The 23620-nt window shown below is 40.5% G+C and overlaps 1 protein-coding gene across 2 annotated transcripts; it reads right to left on the reverse strand.

Moving 5' to 3' along the window:
• Window positions 1-220: 220 nt before the first annotated feature.
• LOC136886014 (uncharacterized) lies at window positions 221-23586 on the reverse strand. 2 transcript variants are annotated; one of them, XM_067158724.2, is made up of 2 exons: window positions 21970-23586; window positions 221-1415 (listed from the first exon to the last, which is right to left on the reverse strand). In XM_067158724.2, exons 1-2 carry the CDS (start codon window positions 22021-22023, stop codon window positions 321-323), a joined length of 1149 nt encoding a protein of 382 aa, XP_067014825.2. In that variant the 5' UTR covers window positions 22024-23586; the 3' UTR covers window positions 221-320. The 2 variants fall into 2 exon arrangements, with proteins under 2 accessions (XP_067014825.2, XP_067014826.2); XM_067158725.2 differs by lacking the exon at window positions 21970-23586 and adding an exon at window positions 19399-19533.
• Between the last annotated feature and the right edge of the window lie 34 nt (window positions 23587-23620).

Raw genomic sequence — 23620 nt, forward strand, 5'->3', positions numbered from 1 at the left:
GTTAACTGTTAAGTCGAAACTCATAGAAACGGAACTATAAAAGTTGTATACCACCACCTCTCCTATCCTGCCGGCCAACATTCTGATGGTGATATGTTATTCGACCAACAGGACCCGAACCGGCTAACCATGGTGTCAGACTCAGTGTCAGACCATTGATACCTTACCGGTCATAGAAACCAGATGGGCTAAAAAATAAAAATAAAAAACATTAAATAAATAGAGTTTAGCACAGACGCTTTAATTTATTTTTATTAAAAAATAAAGTACAAAATGTTATACCTAGAACACCTGATTCTAACATAATTTTATTGACAGTTTTAAAATTGCAATTTGTGTGTGAATCTTCGTTTTCTTGCTCTGAGGCGACGGTCACTTTCGTCCTCGTCGTAAATACGGCCAAGTGCACGGACGACAGATCTTGCTCTTCCAGTTACAAAAGAATCTACATGACCTAAGATCGTTGCATATTTAATCATGTTCTCGAAACTTCTGTGTAGGCGTTCAGCCTTCTCTATTTCCGAATCTCCCATCGATTCTTCACCTCCCGCTTCTTGGGACGACTGTCGAAGGTAATAGGAATTTGCTGAGAGCTCAGGATCTACGACATGAGGCCGGATGTCGTGCAGGAATTGAACAAAATGGTGAAGGTGCTCATTGTCTATGGAGACGTTATCATCTCCGACGTCGTTGCTACTGCCAACTATGTTTTCTTCGTCTTCTGAATCTTTCGCTTGTCTGACTGAATAGGTGTTTATGTTAGTCGTGATAGGAGGAGAGAGAAATCCCTCACAGTTAATAGGTATTGGATCACTCAGAAATTTGCGAGTTTGACGTTTGTTAAGTTGACCACGTGTCTGATAATTATCATCATTAATTAATTTAATTTTAATCTTCTCAATACCCTTATCTATGTTATACTTATCATAAATGGAGTCGAAGAGGTTTTCTTCCATTCTGTCTGTAGTATACCTGTTGGTAGTGACGTAATCTTGTTTCTCAGTGCTATATTCTTGAGGTTTGTCGGAAGCATAGCGCTTTGATAGTTTGGTAAGAGCTGTATCATTTATAACATTTTCTAGTACATTTTGCTCAACTTTGTCCACAGCATCTTTTAGAGGTTTCTCTGTGCCTTTCTTCACAATTGTATCGTCTGTCACGTTGCGTTTCTTAAATCTCGTATTTAATGTCTCATTTGAAGTTTCGTCTATCAGCTCGTTCTTGAAGAACTCTGAATTTTCGTGGTCTGTTAGCTTCTGTGGAAGTTTTTGTTTATCTTGATGTTCAGGGGAGGGCGGTGACGGTGCTTCTCGAATATTGATTTGATGATGTGCTGATTTCTGAGTGGTCTGTCTATTAGAAAGTCGATTAGCTGACTCTGGATGAGGTTCAGTGAAGGTTAGTATGTGAGATACCTGCAACAAAAGAAATACTGTTAGTATACTCATAGATCCAGAGTAATTTACTTGGAGATAAACCATCTAGAGAGCTCATTTCTGAAGACATTCTAAGTTGAAATTGTTATAACTAGAGCCCGGATCTCCATGCAAATGCATATTTTAAAATAAGCTGGTTACAATTCTCAAACTTTTTAGACGTTCGTTTTATGGGTTGAACGATTCCAAATAACAGTTCTATTTCCCTGCCTTTCTAGGAGAAAATTCATGCATAATGAAGATTTTGGATTTAGTAGCGAAAATTTGGATGTTGATATTGCATAATATGACTTTTCTTGTGACTTTGGCGCATATATGTTAACTTGCATGATAATGCCTTTTATGAATGTTGGTGTGCAGAATTCGGGACCATTTTTCCGCGTTGTACAGTATGTAATTACTGAGGTACACAGAATGTATTCCTAGCATCCTATGAGGTAACCAAACTTAGTAAATACGGTAGAGGTCCTATAATCCAATTAACCAAGCACTTTCTTCTCTGTTGCTTGAGTAAACATTGACGTAAGCCGGAAGGCCCCACGTCGATCTCTGTAATTCTTAGGAATAAGGTGTCCAAGTTATACATTGGTTTCAATTGAACCGTAAATTGCGCATTACTCATTGACGGCTCGTTTTTTTTCCTGTGTTAGACGAACAAAACAAAACTTGTATCACACTTCTGTGACTCCGCGTTAATGAGATAGCGACTTACAAAACTTAGTTTTGCACTGACCGCTCTTCCGTTGTCCTGGAATTTCCTGCCCGAAACTCGCACTCATCACACGTCTTTATTATCGCAGCAGGCAATCGTTACCAGTTACTGAGGACATTCAAGTGTCTGCAATCATCGCACGGAGAAGTAGCTGCAGGAGCTAGAGATAGGTTGAACAAAGCGATCGGTTGAAATTCTTATTTTGAATTTGTCATGCATATAAAAGGCGCATTGTGGTGAAAATGCAAGAGACGTACAATTTGACCTCATTTTGTTCCAAATGTCTTCATTAAAGTATGAACCTGTAACTTCTTGTGACGTAGTAAGATCATATTTTGTGCTTGAGAATGTGCTGACAGATTAACGAATGAGCTTAAATGAAGACGATCTGGAGAAATTATAGTAATTGTTGTACAAAGTTTCAAAATGAGCTGAATTTTGATAGTGCATATTTTTCAGTTTATTGTGCATGTTTTGCCGTATGATAGTGCATGGAAGTCCGGGCTCTAGTTATAACAATGTTGGGTTCGCAGTGTTTTCCCTAGGACATTTTTAATGGGTACACCGCCCTGCCATTTTTACAAACCGCCCGACTAACATAACCTAGATTTGTGCTAGTTGCATAATATTAATCCACATTTGAGTCAATGGGTGTTCCAAATTAAAACGCAAATAGAGTAAAACGACTTATTTAAATGATGAATCATATTTCACATTTTTAAGGGACCAATCAGTCAGTCAGTCAGTCAACTTTATCTGAATTTAGGGCAGTCGCCCAGATGACAGATTCCCTATCTATTGCCTTCCTAGCCTTTTCTTAAATGATTGCAAAGAAATTGGAAATTTATTGAACACCTCTCTTGGTAAGTTACTCCAATCCCTAACTCCCCTTCCTATAAACGAATATTTGCCCCAATTTGTCGTCCTGAATTCTAACTTTATCTTCATATTTCGATCTTTCCTACTTTTATAAGCTCCACTCAAACTTATTCGTCCACTAATGTCATTCCAGGTCATTTCTCCACCGACAACTCGCGGAATATACTGCTTGGTCTGTACATCCAAGTTTTCCCAGCCAAAGTTTGTGACGTAAGGGAAAGGGTCATGAAAGGCGTGACAATGAGACTAAAGGTGCGTCCACACCAAGATGTTTTCGTATAAACACAGTTAACCAACAATGCTCATGAACATTTTTGATTGTTATTCAACAAAAGAGAGTGGTGACTTTTCGAGAATGTTCATAAACAAACTAACTTTCGTGAATGGAACTTTTCGTGTTTTCTTTAACATTTCGGTTCGCACATGCGGAAGGAAGCAAGTAGAGAACACAAATTCGTAGCGCGGAATACGATCCTGTCTTATTTCTTCTAAAAATTGACTATCATATCGCAAGCGAAAGTTCTGATGTACACTATTTTTAATTCTGTATGCTATTCTTTCAGCTGTGTTCTAAGGTAGTTTCAGTTCCAGCTTTACTCTTCGCTGAATAACCTAACCTTCCATAATCACTTGTATATCATCAAAATAATACTATCCTAACTAGGGTAAAAGAAAGATTTTCTTTATTTCGTACCTTTACCCAAGGAGGCTGTTACCTTGTCCTCATTGCCTTACAGGGTTCCTGCCAGTGACATTCGCTCTCATTAGAGACATCTGGGAGATGGAATGGCAGGCTACCGCTCTCCCAAATAAGCTGAAAGCAATAAAAGGAACTACCAAGGTATGGAAGACTTCGCTTCGGGCTTCTTGGAGAGAAGAAGTCTTCGGATTGGCCGTGGCATAGTAACGCACTCCAACGTACTGTAGGATCAACGCCCCCCCGGTGTTTAGGTATACTAACCGTGGTACACATCCTTCCGGAGTGCGTGAACCTGGTCGATCTGCGCCGTAGTCTAAAACTCCCGAATGCCATTTCCCTCATCCTACGAGATGACGAGCAATCAGCAGATCTCGTCATCCGATTTATGAGGGATAGTGGTCTTTTTTATCGTGTGCAATAATGTCCTTTGTATTGGTGTGTTTTTGTTAACTACGCTTTTATCCCACTGACTCCATTTTAGTTCGTGTTTGCGTATTTTAATATGTTATTTTAACTTCTACCTTGAATGATATATTTCTCTGTAGTTCAAGGCAATGCCTTATTCCATTGTAACCTATATAAGGCATTGCGAATTAGATCCACTGCTTGCTTTAATCTCTTAATCATTTTTCATCAAAATTTATTTTATATTCTACTCAGTGGATATATTTTAAAATTTTAATTATGATGTGCTTTTGTTCCATCTCGTACTATTAGCAGCCGATGACCTGGCTGTTAAGCCCCTTTAAACAACAAACAATCAAACAAATAAACAAACAAATAACATCGTACCTTTACCAATTGCTTGAGATTGTTATATACCATATAGTTTCAAACACCTCAGGCACAATACCTGGAATTACTTATTTTGATACTGTACTCTAGACAAACATGTAAGTGAAGTGTAGAAGTCACCAGCTTCTAGGAATCGTAAAGTTATACACAGCCTGTCATTAGTGGAGCCGGCTTTCCGATAATCTGTACCATTTCTTGCAATTTTAGACCCATTTACTGTCAACAAGAAATGAAAAAGAAAAAAAGAAAATATTGTAAGCCTGCTGCATCATGAATTAAAAGTTGTGACATAAGTGTTCTCTCCAAACTTAATTCCGAACGCCTTTCCAATATTTTTCTTTGCCACACTTTGTGTCTATTTTCTTGTTCCTGACCGTATGCATCGTAACCTGACAAACAACTTCCCTGGTGTGGACATAAAATGTTGAAGTTCATTAACATAAGTTTAACTATGTTGAGAAATGTTTCCATTACTTCATTATCTCTGGTGTGGACTAGCCGTTACGCGCCAAATCAGTGGCGAAGGCGACCAGAGTCAGAAACACGAGAAAGTTGAATTTTCTCGTAAACCGTTGCCATTAGGAAGAACATGCACGTGATGTTTCTTGTAGAGAATTGGATTTGAAGGCCATACGATGCAGTTCATTTGTACATGGTTATGTTTTGGATCGTGGACAGTTTTACGTCGACATTTTTCCGTCACCGCGTAACCATAGCAACCAGTATACGTCATCTATGTATATAAATATAGGGACAGGGAAAAGCATCTCAATGAATCCACGTGAGGCGGAGGAACTTGGTTAATTTTTTTTATCGATAAGGCCAACCATTTATCCGTAATTGTAGATGGATATAGGGCAAAAATGACCCAAATTTGGGACATACCCCTGTAAATTCCTCCACCAGTTCAAAACGGTGCAATATTTTTCATATCAAGTAATCCTGGTGCGGGTCCCACACACCGCAACCATACTCTAATTATTGGGGTCTTACCACTAACTCATCCCGTCCTTACATCTTAACCGTCTTACTAATAAAAAGTCCTTATACAGTTGCTTAACACTTGTATAGTTATACAGTGAATAAACCCTGTATAAGCGTTGTATATTTTTCTTACTCATAAACGTGTATTCCGCACGTTCACCGCCTTTATGATCGCTTCTGCTGGTTATCTACGAGCAAAATTTTCCGGAAAGTCGCGCAATAGCACGGCATATCGAAAAGGCAGTTGCAACACTAAGTGAGACAGCTGAAAATTGGCTTATATTGATATCAACATTTCTTTAGCTTGCTTGTTTAGTGAACGCCATGAAAGAAATGAAAAAGCTTATGAAAAGATCAAAAGCTCCTAACTGGGATAGTATGGAAAACGTAAGCAATTGTAATTGAATCGGCGAGTTGAAAAGGGTACACATTCCAAAATCCTTACTTTTCAGGAGAAAGGAAAAACTGTTTTGTAGCTAAAAGAAAGATTTGATCAAAAAGTTTCTCTTAGGCATTTATACATCATATTTCTGCGTGTTCAACTACGAAGTATAGAAATCATATTACGTACGGTTTTCAAGTTATACCATTTTTTATGTCAAGGAATATGTCCCTTTTTATACTCAAACTTGAGAAAAATATTTGTAGGGGCAGATAATGTATAATAAACTCGCAATTTCAAAAGTTTATTAAGCAGTACCACATTAGTACACAAAAATACGCCCAACCATCATTTCTTTTATAGTTATTCATTGCCATTCCGTCTCTTTAAAGTGTTTTACTTTACGAACATGTCTAGCCTCCATAACCTATGAATGGTGTATGTCGTCTATGTTTAAAATATCGTTAAGATCATCAACGTTATCGTCCATTCTTTCGATGTGTGTTAAATGGATAAGTCGAATATTTCACCACGATTATATTACTGTAGACAATAAATACCACGAAAATAAACTGCTCACTCGTTTCTTTTTCCGCTACTCGCTGCTATACAACGCTTATACAAGGGTTCTGCTCTATATAAGCAATTGAGTGAATAACGATAACAGATGTATACACAGGAGGCTTATACGCGGTTTATTAGTAACGAATTTCACATAAACGGTGTATAAACCTTGTATAAAAGTTATACACCGTTTATTAGTAAGACGGTACATTATGCGGCCCAAAAATACGACGCTGAAAGTATTACTCATCTACTGTTTGTCTTTCCCTAGGAACGGAGTGTTTATTGTATATGGGACGATCAAAAAGTTTCCGTTCGATGACCGTACAGTCTTGAATCGGGATGCCAATCAAACAAAAACACCGTGACGTGCTGCGTGAAGACATCCGTAACTACCCGCTGCACATCCTCCTCCGACAGGAAGCGTCCACCCTTCAAGGCCTTTTTGAAGGGACCGAAGGCGTGATAATCGTATGGGGAGAGAGCAGGACTGTAGGGCGCCTCATCCACCGCTCGCTTGTTGTCCGTAATGGATGAGGCTGGCCTCCCAGATCAACCGGCGTTTTGTGTCGAAACGCGACCAGCACGGAACTTGGTGCAGCATTCCACGACGGTGGTTTTCGACAGACATGCTGCCCCATACACAGTCTCCATTCTCCGATGGATGCCCACCGGTGTTTGTCCTTCGGCAGCCAAGAGCAGATAACAGCACGTTGGTCCTGTTTGGACGCATTTGGTAATAACTTCACCATAGTTCAGGTGACCGCATTTAACGCACGCACCTCGGGACAACGCGACTGCCACACTGATCCCTTTGCCTACATGTCCGTGCTTATACACCCGCTTCGGAGTCGCGCTAGGTTGCACGTTCGCTGCAGCAACGCCCTCAAACGGAAACATTTTGATTACGCCTTATATACCAGGCGGCTCGCGAGTGCCGTACGTTCTACTTATAAATGTCCAGCATGCACAAATGAAGAATGGGATGTTTAACTGATTTTCAGAAGGGCACTACTGCCAGCAGGCAGGTTATATCAGAATGTGAAGAGATAACAACCGGACGGTCGCTCGCAGCATGTTCCTCAGCGCTACCCGTCTAATGCAACCTCTTGAATGAGTAAAAAGTCGTGATTGAGACAGTGGAGTCCAGCTGAGTAGAGGAAGGTGGAATGAAGGAGTGAAATGTGCAAAAAGTGAGAGGAGAGGTGAAAAATGGGCAGCAAATGGGTGTATAGGCAACCTTGATGGTAGCCGCAGTGATAGCAATCTTATTGGAAATTGGTGGAGTTAAGCTAAACCCGGGGCCTGAACCAGTTCGTGCAATCGGATGGGAAGAATTCGAAATGATTAAAGAACTGATCAAAGAAGCATGTCATGATGAGCAAACAAGAGACCTAATTAGAGAACAAGCCAAGGAAATAAATAAGGAAATACAAGAGTTAAAACAGTGTGTTAAAGAGGAGATGAATATGATAAAAGAGAGAGTGGCTCATAACACGGAGGAAGTAGAATGACTGAAGACCAAAGTCAGGGATTTAGAGCAGAAACCGAGTCAAGTAAAGTGGTCTGAAAACAGGACTAACCAAGAGCTCAGGAGGAAAAACCTTTTTATTTATGGTCTGCCGGAAGGAGACAACGAAAGCAAGGTGAAAATAATATTTAAAGTGGTAGAAGTAATACAAAGTAAAATGAAGATAAACTTTAGTGAGGTGGACATAGACGATGTATATAGAGTGGGGAAAGTGAAGGGTAGGAGACCGATCAATGTTAATATCAACCCTGATGGCGGAAATAGTGCTGAGGAATACCAGCACTTAAAAGGTGAGAACATTTGAGTGAGAAGGGACATGGACAATGGCGTCATCAAGGAACAAAACATTTTACGCGAGCACCTAGGCAAAGCGAGATATCAAGGCCTAAATGCCTACATTAAAGGGCAGCGTTTTATCGTTGGAGACTGTTGCTGCTGGCGCACGTGGACACCAGTTCAGGTACAGGAAATAGACGAAAAACACCAACATCAGCAGAGTGTAACGTGTGAGGAAGGAGCAGAAGTGAGCAAGGTAACGCTGACGTAGGTGGGAGCGATACGGCAGAAGGAAGAGGAGCGGAAACAGGAGACGAGCAGTCAGCGGAGGGCAATGCACTGGAATGAGTAAACCTCGTTTAGGCTGGTGCATGGTACAGCAGCAATAGCTAGTGTGTTCAGCAACGACAAATACACAGACATCATTTTAATTTTGTTTCATACAAACAACTCTTTTATAGAGTGGAATGTCTTATTAGATTCTCATTTCTGCACCTGTGTCGTATTTACACATGCACCGTGTTATGGAACGTGTGCAGTAAAATTACTGCAATTATTTTGTTTCACAACATCCACAATACAGCACGCAGTAGTGGTCCTTTAGAAGCAAGTGATTAGGCATCCTGTGCATCACTGGTGCATGCAGGACAATTGTAAGTAGAAAATACGACGCTCCCGAGCCGCCTGGTATAATAGTTATGGTGTCTCCACTGTCGGGAACCCTGAAGATGGTTTCCCATTTTCACACCAGGCTGTACCTTAATTAAGGCTTCGGTCGCTTCCTATAACCTCATTCCACGTTAAGAAAACAGTATTTCTCTTATGGGAACAAGGTTGCCATATCGAACTGCTCTGCTCAGCAGCATCGCGGGGAAAGTGAGGCATATTGATGTGTGAAACTCACTTTTTAAGTTTAAGATAAAAGAGGGAAGAAAATACGCTGTGAATTAAGCACAGCTTGGTATTTACTTTGTTTCTTCCTCAACCGCATCCATAGAGTAAATAAATCACTCCATTAAGGTTAAAGAAAAAAATCTCACACGCAGTCTAATTTATCACATAATACTCAAGACAAGTACATATTGATATAAAGACTAAAAAAAGTAACGAAACACATAAATATACGACTTCTCTATAGCAGTCAATAAGCTGCCAGAATTCACAGTGTAACAGATTACGCGTTACATGTACCAGGGTGACACAGGAAGGAAGGCAACAAAGTGATGGCTGTTACCGTCATTGGGCTTCCTCCCTGCCTAAGTATTTATGAAAAAGAAAGACTTCAGTGTTTATTTTAATAACACACAGACAAAAAAAAATGCCTCATCCTGTTTTCTTTCTTTCATAATACAATATAAAGCACACTATAATATTCCTTAATCATAAGGAATCATGGGCGTCTAAGAGGGGGTGTGTTCGCTCGTTGTAAGAGCAATACTATTTCTTAACGTGGAATGACCTCTACCCACTCGTAGCCCTTTCCTGTCCCTTGGTCGCCATACGATATATCACTGCCCGTGCGACGTAAATCAAGTTTTGAAAAGAAGGCGGTGTTTATTGTTAAACAATATTTGTGGACATATGATGGGGCGTCAGAATGGGCCGAGTTTGCTTCACGTTAAAGAACAGTACGAGGAGCGGATTGACAAGGAGGAACCAAATAATAGAACAATGATAGCTGTCGTTGACAAGTCTTTGGTCAACAAAGTCAAGATAGCCAGAAGGGGGGGGAGCTCCGCCAAAGAAAGAGTTGTGATTCGCTGAGCGTGTAGTACCGACCTCCACCCCATCAACGTCTCGTTTATGGACGTACAGGGCTACGCATCGCATACGACAACAGTGCGATTATCTGAACTTTTGAACAAACGACTAAACCTGGATTCTGTTCACTTAGTTTATTGAACACATTCACAATGCAATGCCTATGGTCACCTCTGAGTGGTTTTTCCTCTTTTGTGCTTCAGTATACTTGATGGTCCTACCTCTTGCTCCATTTCTCTCACTACGAATACTGACACTGACTGCTGCTGCAAGATACAACACCTTATCTCCACGCTGTACAGCTTGGGATTTCCCTCACTACGATAATACTTCCTGTATTACACCATGCCTTGTGCCTTCATTTCTCGTTATTTAATCACTATTGTATTAGAACAAAACCGTACAATTATAAACCGGTATATATGACAACGTCCGCCTCTGTGGTGTAGTGGTTAGCGTGATTAGCTGCCACTCCTGGAGGCCCGGGTTCGATTCCCGGCTCTGCCACGAAATTTGAAAAGTGGTACGAGGGCTGGAACGGGGTCCACTCAGCCTCGGTAGGTCAACTGAGTAGAGGTGGGTTCGATTCCAACCTCAGCCATCCTGGAAGTGGTTTTCCGTGGTTTCCCACTTCTCCTCCAGGCGAATGCCGGGATGGTACCTAACGTAAGGCCACGGCCGCTTCCTTCCCCCTTCCTTGCCTATCCCTTCCAATCTTCCCATCCTTCCACAAGGCCCCTGTTCAGCATAGCAGGTGAGGCCGCCTGGGCGAGGTACTGGTCATACTCCCCAGTTGTATCCCCGACCAAGAGTCTGAAGCTCCAGGACACTGCCCTTGAGGCGGTAGAAGTGGGATCCCTCGCTAAGTCCGAGGGAAAAACCGAACCTGGAGGGTAAACAGATGATGATGATGATGATGATGTTGATGATATATGACAACCATGTTTTAATTTGGTTACGTACTCTTCCAAACTCTCTAAATGTAACAAACTAAAATAAAATAAAATTAAATTAAAGCGACCTATTACTTTCCTTCGAGCTCGCATACATTCGAGTGAGTGCGACGGTTGCTTCTCCAATCAACTACGTCTATGAACACGTGCAAAGGCAACGTGCTCCGCCTATTTGTTTACATCAGGATTAAACTCTCGTGAAAAGACATAGACAATACTCTGAACACCCCCGGGGACTGGAAAATACACTAGAAGGCACCGTGCAGGAGGTAGAAAAGTTCAAGTGCCATGAAGAATATGTAACAGGAATTAACAGGCAGTAGCGGTGAATAAGGGGTGGGGGCTGTCCTCGCTCCACGAATTTTGTGGGGAAAATATTACATTTTTATTTCATTTTAGCCGACTGAAACTAGACAATGGTTGCATCAAGATGAAGCTACTGCCCACACCGCGGCGGAGTCAATACCCTTCTGTAATGACACTTTGGAGATCGCTTAAATTTTCATGCAACTCCATTTTGTACCCTTCCTGTTCCTCCGATTTCACTGCTCCAGATACCTACATGTGGGCCATATTGAAAAAATCATTTTTCCAGACGGACCCACCTACAAATATTCCCTAATAACGCGAGAAGATGTGTTCTTACAGCAACCTTTGTGAAACAAAATGTTCAGTAATCTTCAGAAACATGTATGACACACGAACAGTTGTGAGTCAATCAGTCATCAATGATTTGCATTCAGGGCAGTCGCCCAGGTGGCAGATTCCCTACCTAGGCTTTTGTTAAATGTTTTCAAAGAAGTTTGAAATTTATCGAGCGTTTCCTCGCCCTATAAAGGAGTAGTTGCCCGAATTTGTCCTCTTGAATTCTAACTTTACCTTCGTATTATGATCTCTCCTATTTTCAAAAGCTCCGCTCAAGATACTAATGTCATTCTCCACGCCATCTCTCCACTGACAGCTCGGAACATATCGCTTAGTTGAGCATCTCGTCTCCTTTCTTCCAAATTATTTCCTTTATTTAATTTAATTATTAACAAAATTCTTAGCGGAAATGCGTTAAAGTGTCGTTGGTCGTGTACGTGCGATTTTTTTGGAAAACTGCACATTTTTTGCATTTTTGGTTACCAACAATTTTTGGAAAATTTGGGGTTAGAAAAAAATGAAAATAGATGTAGTTGATATAAATTAGCAACAATTTTGAAATTACCTGAAATTTTAAAAAAATTGAATAAAGGCTATATTTGAGATTAGTTTTAGATTAGATGATCATTTTTAGCAAGAAATTTTGGTCAGTTACAATAGTTATCTTCTCAGATCAAAATTAGCAACATTTTCGCAACACTACCCCTTTGTCGGAAATAAGAACAAACAGTGCTGCTTTCTTATGGATCTTTTCCAGTTCTCGTTTTCATTAGTCCTGAACCGGGCGAGTTGGCCGTGCGGTTAGGGGCGCGCGGCTGTGAGCTTACATCCGGGAGATAGTAGGTTCGAATCCCACTATCGGCAGCCCTGAATATGGTTTTCCGTGGTTTCCCATTTTCACACCAGGCAAATGCTGGGGCTCTACCTTAATTAAGGCCACGGCCGCTTCCTTCCAACTCCTAGGCCTTTTCTATCCCATCGTCGCCATATGACCTATATGTGTCGGTGCGACGTAAAGCCCCAAGCGATTAGTCCTGGTGTAGGCCCCATACACTGGAACCATGCTCTAATTGGGAAACATATTTCCAAATTGTATCAAAATGAATAGCCCTGACTCCTACCGGGGCATTGCTCTAGAGAATGTAAGTCTCAAAATGTTTTCCAACATCTTAACAAACGGCTTGTGGAGAAAAGAGATGATCAAATTCCAGAAAATTTGTCATTGCACGATTTCACGCCGTCTGATGCGGCATGCAAAACAGCGCATGCTGTTCTTACTTATATCTCAAAAAGTAATTGTCCGATTTTAAAAATACTTACATATTTGAACTTATACGCAGTTGAACTTTTAGGCCAGCTGTATGAATTTGTGCCGTTCTATTTAAAAATATGGATTTAGTATCAATATCTCGGTTGTTAATCACCCCACGAGACTAAGTAGCACGTTATTTTACAAGACCCTGCGTACCATTTACAAATATGAAAACAGAATGCTGATGTCTTTAATGGTTTAGAAGTTATTTCCGTGTAACATGTTAGGCGAATAACCCTGTATAACATAAAACATCTCCTACTACTCTCAACAAAAACTGCAATGACACTTTTCCTAACTGTAATAGTGCCCATAGCAACCTACAGTATTACTGTGACTTAGGATACTCTTGCAGTTGGAGATTTATCAACTTTAGAGAAAGCCAAGGCCCGTTTCATGAAGAGGGTACTAACTATACGTATAACAGCACCATCCAGGTTAACATACATTCTATTGAGAGAAAGCTTCGTTGTAGAGGATATTAGATTACAAATGTCTCTTCCAAATACAAGAGCATATGATAAAATGCTCCAAATACTACACACGGCAAAAGGAATGACATTTGGGATTACTTCTTCATTACGGATGTGATGATAAAAGAAGAATGGAAAGTAGCCAACTGCGACACACCATCACACGTTTTGCAGTACACGGCTTTCACCACAAGATGTGTGCCACCAAAAGATTTCACCATCCAAGTGAGGACTGTGTCCGTCAGTTTTGCAATGATCAATGTAGTCGATATCATGCTAGTGAATGCAGGGAAAGACAAACAACACTAACTAAACTTGCCAGAACACTTAGAGGAGATCTTGTAACGGTGCTACTATGTTAGTATAATTTGGACAATGATCAGCGAAAAAGTTGCAAATTCCTAAGAATTGCCTGACATGTTTCGCCTTAGTAGGTTTTGGAAAATTCTGGATCGCCTTCAGTTTTACAGGGTTGGGCACAATTCCCTAAGAATCGATCACATAGCCTTAAAACAGGATACTTCTTTGACAAAATTGGACTTTGATAGGTTCACCTTGAAATTGTTCTTTTCTAAATCAACTAACAACTTGTCGATTTGTACTGAATAACTTAGAGTCTGTAGTAACATAATTAATTTTTATGGCTATTTGCTGCAATAAATATTCATTCATTCATTCAAAATGTACCAAATCCATGAAAGATAAAATTGAGAAGATAGATTGGTAGGAAGCTCCATAATAAAAGAAAAATACATCCTCCAAACGGCCCATATCCATCTCTAACAGGGCATTGAAAATCACGTTTGATACCAATAAGTACCAAAACCCACGAGTTGAATTGGCCAAAACTTAACGTATCCATTCAGCCAATGAGTAGCCATTTCCGGGTCACGTGATCAGCAGGATTGCACCGAGCAAATAAGAAATTGTTAATAGTATTAACACGATGGAACACGGTATTTAAATAAATGAATGTATGATTAAAACCTACCTGTGTACGTGCGATATAAAAAAAAAGATTTAAAGAAGTGAAGTACAAGGAATGTCTTATATTAGGAAATCCTTCAATAAATATTTACCCAATTGACCTTCATGTCTTGACGGGTTTCACCTAGTAATAATAATGTAGCCGGGCTGAAATGAAATGGCGTACGGCTTTTAGTGCCGGGAGTGTCCGAGGACAAGTTCGGCTCGCCAGATGCAGGTCTTTTGATCTGACACCCGTAGGCAACCTGCGCGTCGTGATGAGGATGAAATGATGATGAAGACGACACATACACCCATCCCCCGTGCTAGCGAAATTAACCAATTATGGTTAAAATTCCCGACCCTGCCTGGAATGGAACCCGGGACCCCTGAGACCAAAGGCCAGCACGCTAACCATTTAGCCATGGAGCCGGACAACCGGGCTGAGTGGCTCAGACGATTGAGGCGCTGGCCTTTTGATCCCAACTTGGCAGGTTCGATCCTGACTCAGTCCGGTGGTATTTGAAGGTGCTCAAATACGTCAGCCTCGTGCCGGTAGATTCACTGGCACGTAAAAGAACTCCTGCAGGACTAAATTCAGGCACCTGTGTGCCTCCGAAAACCGTAAAAATAGTTAGTGGCACGTAAAGCAATTATTATTATTATTATTATTATTATTATTATTATTATTATTATTATTATTATTATTATTATTATTATTATTATTATTATTATTATTGTCCGCCTCTGTGCCATCCCCGGAGGTCCAGGTTCGATTCCCGATTCTGCCACGAAATTTGAAAAGTGGTACGAGGGCTGGAACGGGGTCCACTCAGCCTCGAGAAGTCAAATGAGTAGAGGTGGGTTCGATTCCTACCTCAGCCATCCTGTAAGTGGTTTTCCGTGGTTTCCCACTTCTCCTCCAGGCAAATGCCGGGATGGTACCTAGTTTAAGGCCACGGCCGCTTCCTTCCCTCTTCCTTGCCTGTCCCTTCCAATCTTCCCATCCCACCAGAAGGCCCGTGTTGAGCATAGCAGGTGAGGCCGCCTGGGCGAGGTACTGGTCATCCTCCCCAGTTGTATCCCCCGACCCAGAGAGTGAAGCTCCAGGACACTGCCCTTGAGGCGGTTGTGGTGGGATCCCTCGCTGAGTCCGAGGGAAAAACCAACCCTGGAGGGGAAACAGATTACGATACGATTATTATTATTAATGTTATAGTAGTGGACCCGGCCATCAGGAGGGACAAACGCTGAAGAAAAAGATAATTAAAATTATTTTTACTATTACTTTACTGTCATAAAAACCCTCCACTATAGATCATCTGACGTCATACCCGACCCCGTAGAAAAACGGGACAAAGGGTTGGACAAACATTTCGAATACCCCATTTGGAGGGTGCGATAAATCAACTTTGCATATTTTTCCATGTATTCGATTTCCTTTGCTTCCAAATTTCCTTCATCCTTCGTGTGTGTCGTTCTTTCTCTTTTTGAGTCCACTTTCTTCTAGTTGTCGGTTTCTTCCTCTCGTGAAATATTGCCTTTTGAGTTACTTCTCTAACAAGTTTTCAGTTGTGTGTTATAATTCCATCGTTCTTCATATCTCTTTCAACTTCAACAAACCATGTGGTTTTATTGTTATTATTATTATTATTATTATTATTATTATTATTATTATTATTATTATTATAAGTGGCTGTGCGGTTTGAGTCACGATGCTATCAGTTTGCATTTGGGAGAGTGTGGGTTCGAACCCCAGCCCTGAAGATAGTTTTCCGTGGTTTCGCCGTTTTCACACGAAACAAATGATGGGGCTGTATCTTAATTAAGGCCACGTTCATCCTTTTCCTACTCTTCGACGTTTCTTATGCCATCGTCACCATAGGAACTACCTGTGTCGGTGTGACGCAAAGCAAATTCTAAAATAAAAAATAAAAAAAGTGATAATTTTGTTGTGTTTGATGATTTCGTTTCTAATACGTGCCTGTACTGTGAGTAAATTAATTTTGATCGTTGTATAATTAAATGCAGTAAGTTTTCTGACCACTGCAGTGAAATTTCTTTCTTTCAGATGGAAGCATTTCAAGGTTTTGTCAAAAAGTACCACTTCATCCTTTTTTTTAAAGTATTTCTTAAAATGCATAATAATGTATTATTATCTGCGCACTTTTTATCGATATATTTCCGTCCGGGGTGAGGAGTAAGGAGGGAGCTCTCGCGGTACCAGTAGTACTGCCAACTGAATGAAAATGAAAACTGAATTGAATCGATAATATGATCGATCGATATGAATTTTGCTAAACCTTTGTTATCTTAAGCCAACAACTGTGTCACACACACATTATATAACACTTCCCGATGCGAATCTTATTCCTAGAGTGAATTCTATAGTTTGGCTTTGTTGTGTAAATAACAACAGTACTAGTACGTAAAGTGCACGCCTGATGTCGCACAGCGATGCATAAGCGATTTATAGTTTGTGTTTCAAAGGTTGCCAGTACGAATCTCGAAGATTGCCGAGGTCGACCAGTTCAGCACTAGGGTGTAAATATATCCAGAAAAGGTGCGCAGATAATATACTGTAATGCATAATAAAAGTGTTACAAATTCATTTGATATTTTATACTTTATGTGCGTTTCTTAATCTCTCCTGTAAATTTTTTCGATATAGTACCAATAATAATAATAATAATGTTATGATTTTTACGTTTCACTATCTACAGTACATTTGACCACTTTCGGAGACGCCGAGGTGCCGGAATTATGTCCAACAGGAGTTCTTTTACGTGCCAGTAAATCTACACACACGAGGCTGACGACGTATTGAGCACCTTCCAGAAGGCCAGCGCCACTCAGTCCGGCGGATATAGTACTGTACCTTTCGGAAATAAGCTTCTCAGTTGTGGTCTTACCAGAGACTACTTCTAAGGCCTCTCCTTTACATCCTCACTTGTCTCTGTGGGCGGGGGCGGTATAATAACACCCACGCTATTCGCTGCTTGTCGTAAGAGGCCAATTGGTTCTTAACTTGCGAGCGTGGCAACCACGGTGGCCTTAGCTGAATCCTGGCATTGCTCCTCACTTTCATCTATCGTCTCACACCTGTTCTGGTCAATTCTTGTTATTTTCTGACCTCGATGGTGGTAGGTTGCGAAACCTAGGGACTCTTTCATTCGTACACTCTTTGTGGTCCTTGTTTTTCTTCGACCATTATCTCCATTTTTCGAAGTGTCGGACCCTTTCAATTTTCTCTCTCATTCGCGTTAATAGAGGATGATTACCCAGTTGTACTTCTTCTTAAAACAATCACCACCGCCACGGTACAACGAACTTCAAATACCCGTATAGCTCTGTGAAGAGATCTGTGTCTTTTATTTCCAACCTTGTTTGTGTGATTACCCCAGCTAGGTACTTCCAGTGATCCCCATTAGGTATTATCATCGCGTGGACGCAGTCATTACAACTTATTACACATTTTGAATATATAATGTACCAACACAATTAAATAACATTTTCGTGTCGTTAATTTTGCCACACGAAGTGCGTGGACCTGACTGATCTGCGCCGTAGTCTACAATTCCCGAGTGCCTTTTCCCTCATCCTACGAGATGACGTGCAGTCAGCAGACATAGTCACCCGTTTTATGAAGGATAGTTGTATTTTATTTTTATCGTGTGTAATGATGTCCTTTGTTTTAGCATATTTTTGTTAACTACGCCTTTATCCCATTGACTCTATTTTAGTTCGTGTTTGCGTATTTTAATATGTTATTTTAACTTGAATGATATATTTCTCTGTACTTCAAGGCAATGCCTTATTCCATAGTAACCTATATTTTATATAATTTTATTAGAGAATAAGGCATTGCGAATTAGATCCATTGCTTGTTTTAATCTTATAATCATTTTTCATTACCTTTTTTTTGTCCGACTCGTTGGCTGAATGGTCAGCGTACTGGCCTTCGGTTCAGAGGGTCCCGGGTTCGATTTCCGGCCGGGTCGGGGATTTTAACCTTCATTGGGACTGGGTGTTTGTGCTGTCCCCAACATCCCTGTAACTTACACTCCACATATAACACTATCCTCCACCACAATAACACGTAGTTACCTACACATGGCAGATGCCGCCCACCCTCATCGGACGGTCTGCCTTACAAGGGCTGCACTCGGCTAGGAATAGCCACACGAAATTATTATACCATTTATTTTAAATTCTAGTCAGTGGATATACTTTAAAATTTGAACTATCATGTCCTTTTGTTCCATCTCGTACCATTAGGGGCCGATGACCTAGCTGTTAGGTCCCTTTAAACAACAAACATCTTTATCATGAATTTTGCCGCATACGGTACATACACACGTATTTAAACCCATAACTCCTTAAGTTGGCTTTTCAGACCTTAGGTTCCCTACCTCAAAATATTCAGTAGTGTGTCCCCTATTTCCTGTTCAATTTTTTGCACACTTTTACTCAAAAATTACCGGGCGAGTTAGCCATGCGGTTAGAGGCGCGCAGCTGTGAGCTTGCAACCGGGAGATAGTGGGTTCGAGTACCACTGTCGGCAGCCCTGAAGATGGTTTTCCATGGTTTCCCATTTTCACACCAGGCAAATGCTGGGGCTGTACCTTAATTAAAGCCACGGCCGCTTCCTTCCTTCCATAAGACCTATCTGTGTCGGTGCGACGTAAAGCCACTAGCAAAAAAAAAAAAAAAAAAAAAAGACTCAAACATGTTAACACTAAATTGTCGTATTGGTCTCGTACCGATTTCTCACAGACACCTGTCCTAGGAAAGCAACAGATAGGGAACCTGCCACCTGGGCGACTGCTCTAAATGCAGATCAGTAGTGATTGATTGATTGATTGATTGATTGATTGATTAATTAAACTCACTGAATTTTTTTAAAAATCGGTTGTCTACAGAGTGCTTTGGTCACGATATCTGGCTTAACTGTTTATCTTCAAGTAAAATCTCAAGATCCTTGGTGAATATCGTTAATTATGAAATGCGTGTAAACTAATTACGATACCTGTAGTAGTAGAAAAGATACGGTGAGTAGTCTCTGGATGTGTTCCATAATGATCACAGATCGAACGAACTTGATGTGATAACGCGTGGCTGGTGAATGTTAACATTGTCAATCAGGTCAGCTGAACTATGTCTCTTCTTATGAAACAATTGTCGTGTTGCATAAGGTGTGCTGATATCTTACATCGACATGGAATGCTGATACAGCACTACCATACAAGGAAAGTCAAACATTCGCGTGTTAGCTTCTTGTTTGTTTACTTACTCGAAACTTGTTAGAATTGGTTGGTTTATCGTCTGATTGCTGTCGTATTCTCATAATAGTTTATTTTCTTATTATTATTTATCCCCAGTAGTTCACACGATGCGAAGTTTTTCTGACAATCACGGGCTGTAGTTAAGAAAAGGCATTGTTTCAATGTACTAGTCTTCCTGCGAATAGGGGCAGTAGAATGCATCCATGGTATCCCTTGCCTGTCGTAAGAGGTGAATAAAAGCTGTCCCAGGGGCTCTGAAATTGAGAGCGTGCGTCCTCTTCCAATTACCTTCTCATTATCACTAATAAAGGATCGTTGCCAACGAAGTTGTAGCCTGCATCCTCTTATAACAATAATCACCACCACAAGCTGGTTCGAATCCCGGTGGTGGAAAGAAAGAGACACCACTTTTCCCTTTACGGAAATAATCATAAATCATAAAAACGATCATAAATATGTCTCCCGATCATGGCCATCCATCCATACCTTACATCACAGCCTGCACGGTTGCTAGGTAACACTGTCTGGCCGTCCAAGGCACTTCGGATTTAGCAAAGATTATTCCAATGAAGCTTAACTTGTAGGATTCCAGCAAGATATAGCAGATATCCTGGATTTAGGAGGCCAAATGGACTGTATTACGATTGACCTATCTAAGGCATTTGATAGGGTAGATCATGGAAGACTACTGGCAAAAATGAGTGCTATTGGACTAGAAAAAAGAGTGACTGAATGGGTGGCTATATTTCTAGAAAATAGAACTCAGAGAATTAGAGTAGGCGAAGCTTTATCTGACCCTGTAATAATTAAGAGGGGAATTCTTCAAGGCAGTATTATTGGACCTTTGTTTTCTTATGTATATCAATGATATGTGTAAAGAAGTGGAATAAGAGATAAGGCTGTTTGCATGATGATGTTATTCTGTATAGAGTAATAAATAAATTACAAGATTGTGAGCAACTACAAAATGACCTCGATAATGTTGTGAAATGAACAGCAGGCAATGATATGGTGATAAACAGGGTTGAAAGTCAGGTTGTGAGTTTCACAAATAGGAAAAGTCCTCTCAGTTTTAATTACTGCGTTGATGGGGTGAAAGTACTCTTTGGGGATCATTGTAAGTATCTGGGTGTTAATACAGTATAAGGAAAGATCTTCATTGGAGTAATCACATAAATATGATTGTAAATAAAGGGCACAGATCTCTGCACACGGTTATGAAGGTACTTAGGGGTTGTATATAAGTCTCTGGTAAGACCCCCAACTAGAGTATGGTTCCAGTGTATGGGACCCTCACCGGTATTATTTGATTCAAGAACTAGAAGATATACAAAGAAAAGCAGCTCGATTTGTTCTGGGTGATTTCCGACAAAAGAGTAGCGTTACAAAAATGTTGCAAAGTATGGGCTGGGAAGACTTGGGAGAAAGGAGATGAGCTGCTCGACTAAGTGGTATGTTCCGAGTTGTCGGCGGAGAGATGGCATGGAATGACATCAGTAGACGAATACATTTGAGTGGTGTCTTTAAAAGTAGGAAAGATCGCAATATGAAGACAAAGTTGGAATTAAAGAAGACAAGTTGGGGCAAATATTCGTTTAGGGGAGTTGGGGATTGGAGTAACTTACCAAAGGAGATGTTCTATAAATTTCCAATTTCTTTGAAATCGTTCAAGAAAAGACTAGGAAAACAACAAATAGGGAATATGCCACCTGGGTGACTGCCCTAAACGCAGATCAGTAGTTATTGATTGATTGATTGATTGATTGATTGATTGATTGATTGATTGATTGATTGATTGATTGATTGATTGATCGATCCATACCTTACTTCACAGCCTGCACGGATGCTATGGTCACGATTACATCATGCATTTTGTCGCACTACGTTACACACATTTTCGGTTGATCTCCCAACCATAAGACATATTTATGTCAATATTTCCCCATCAGAGTGAGGGTTATTCGTCTGTCGGATGGAGACGTTAAGCACTGAGCAGACGCTAGGGTGTTATTCGACAAGAGTAGCCTAAGTGCCGACATTGTCATAATTCTGTGATTCCTAGACGCTCAAGTTCTTCAAGGCCTGCACCAGGTGAGATCAACATATCCTCGGACATTCGTGGTACTAAAAGCCATGCGATAAATTAAAAAACTAAATTGAGCTGGTGGTCTCTAAGGTTTTTATATGCTAGGGAAACATTTTTTAGTCAAACAATACGACAAAACGTTCAATGTATTGATTCATGTACAAAATATGTCAGATTAATACATTTATTGATTGATTGATTGATTAATTGATTGATTGTAAGTACTCACCGGGTTGGGAATAGATGCGGCGCATCCCCAGTTTTCTCTCGAGTACGTATGCATTTGATGGTGATGATGAACGTATTAATGTTGAAAGCGCTCCAGTATGAAGCAGCCACAGTAGCTTTATCACTGACTGTAATGAAGTCTTCAAGTTTGGTTTGCACAGGGCAGTTTGGACGGTGAAATACATGCTCATGTTCTTGAATTACATCGCAGTCGCAGTCGGCATTCTATGTACATAGTGTATAACCCCATCTTTTGAGTGTAGCCTTGGTTCCACAGTATGTATTCCAGTTCTTATCCTATTCATGGTCTTCCAGACAGGGCAAGATTATGAAGTATATGCTGGAGTTGGCCGATTCCAGTCGGATAGTTTGGACTGCTGCTACCAATATTGATTCCTAAGAACGCTTGGTGTGGCTGATGCTGGCCTGATGATGATGATGATCTGAGACGTTGTTTTACTACGTCATGACGGGTTGCCTATCTCTTGTTTGAGTTTCTCAGTTTCAGCTGCTGCTTGCTGTCGAACTGTGCTACAAGCTATTCGACGTTTATTGGTTTGAGGCAGCCAGAAACTGCAGGGCGCGTGTTGTTCAAAGCAACATCAACTCTCTTGGAATACACAGAAGTGAGCAACACGGGACAAGTATACTCAGCTGTAGAGAAAAAAAAGTGCCAGGATCATAGTTCGTACAGTTGCTAGATGAACTCTCTAGCTTGACCCCATTAACATGAGTAGTAGATTATATTCCTGGCTCTGGCCTTTATACTGACAGAATAACAATGAGCTCTAAAAGCTGAGAACTCCAAGGTATTTAACAACACGGGTGAACTCACCCTGCTTTCCTATCCAACTGATGTTAATTTTTTGATTAGCAGCACAATTATGTAGATGGAAGAGTGTAACCTGTCTTTTCCTAGGATTCGGCTTAAGGTAATACAGGGAAAATTCACTGAGGCAGTTCTGCAGCCTGGATTCTACTTTCCAAACTGATCTGGACCGAGTTCAATTCTATCATTATAATCTGTTCATAGCCGTTTTTGGTGTGTTGAACAAAGGTTTCTTGAATTAATAATGACCGCGCAAATATTCCAATAGCTGGATTCTACCCCCTTTTGGAACAATTTGATTGGCTGACGTCTTGAGTTTTAGAAATATAAATTTCCGAAGTTTTTATAGTTTAGTGACGAAATAGCGTTTAATAACGAAGCTTTGTACTGGGTTGCGATTAGAAGTTCGAGAGCTCACAGTTTAGAAGAACTGTAGTATTTCAGTGACATTGTTTCTAGTTTCTCTCTGAGTTTAGGTTCAAATACCGACCACAACGTAAGTGCTGTCATTATTATGATTGAAAGATGACACGAACTCACCATAGTATTAAGTTGGGAGTCAATCACTACCCCTGTAATTTCTTATTTAAAACTTGCTTCGAAGTTGTATTCATCATCTCTACGTCTTTGTTTTTAAGTCATCCAAAACATCTGTAATGGTTTCCCTGTGTATATAGCAGCAGTCGCAAAGAACTTCGAGAGCTCCATTCTGTAAACGAACGCTTTTGAACTTCATTTACAGTTTTTCTGGTTTGTTCATCGTTTGATGAAGTCCTTTCCAAATCTAATCAATTTAATGAAGTATCTTCTGCTGCTCCCTATG

Source organism: Anabrus simplex, chromosome X (genome assembly GCF_040414725.1).
Source record: "Anabrus simplex isolate iqAnaSimp1 chromosome X, ASM4041472v1, whole genome shotgun sequence".
Taxonomy (NCBI): domain Eukaryota; kingdom Metazoa; phylum Arthropoda; class Insecta; order Orthoptera; family Tettigoniidae; genus Anabrus; species Anabrus simplex.

What these genes read in the sequence shown, in the direction of transcription:
- LOC136886014 (XM_067158724.2), bottom strand. Translation starts at nt 22,023, where the DNA reads ATGCATACGTACTCGAGAGAAAACTGGGGATGCGCCGCATCTATTCCC. An exon ending in CCGCATCTATTCCCAACCCG is followed by an intron (nt 1,416 to 21,969) that starts GTGAGTACTTAC and finishes CTTTTGTTGCAG; the next exon opens with GTATCTCACATACTAACCTT.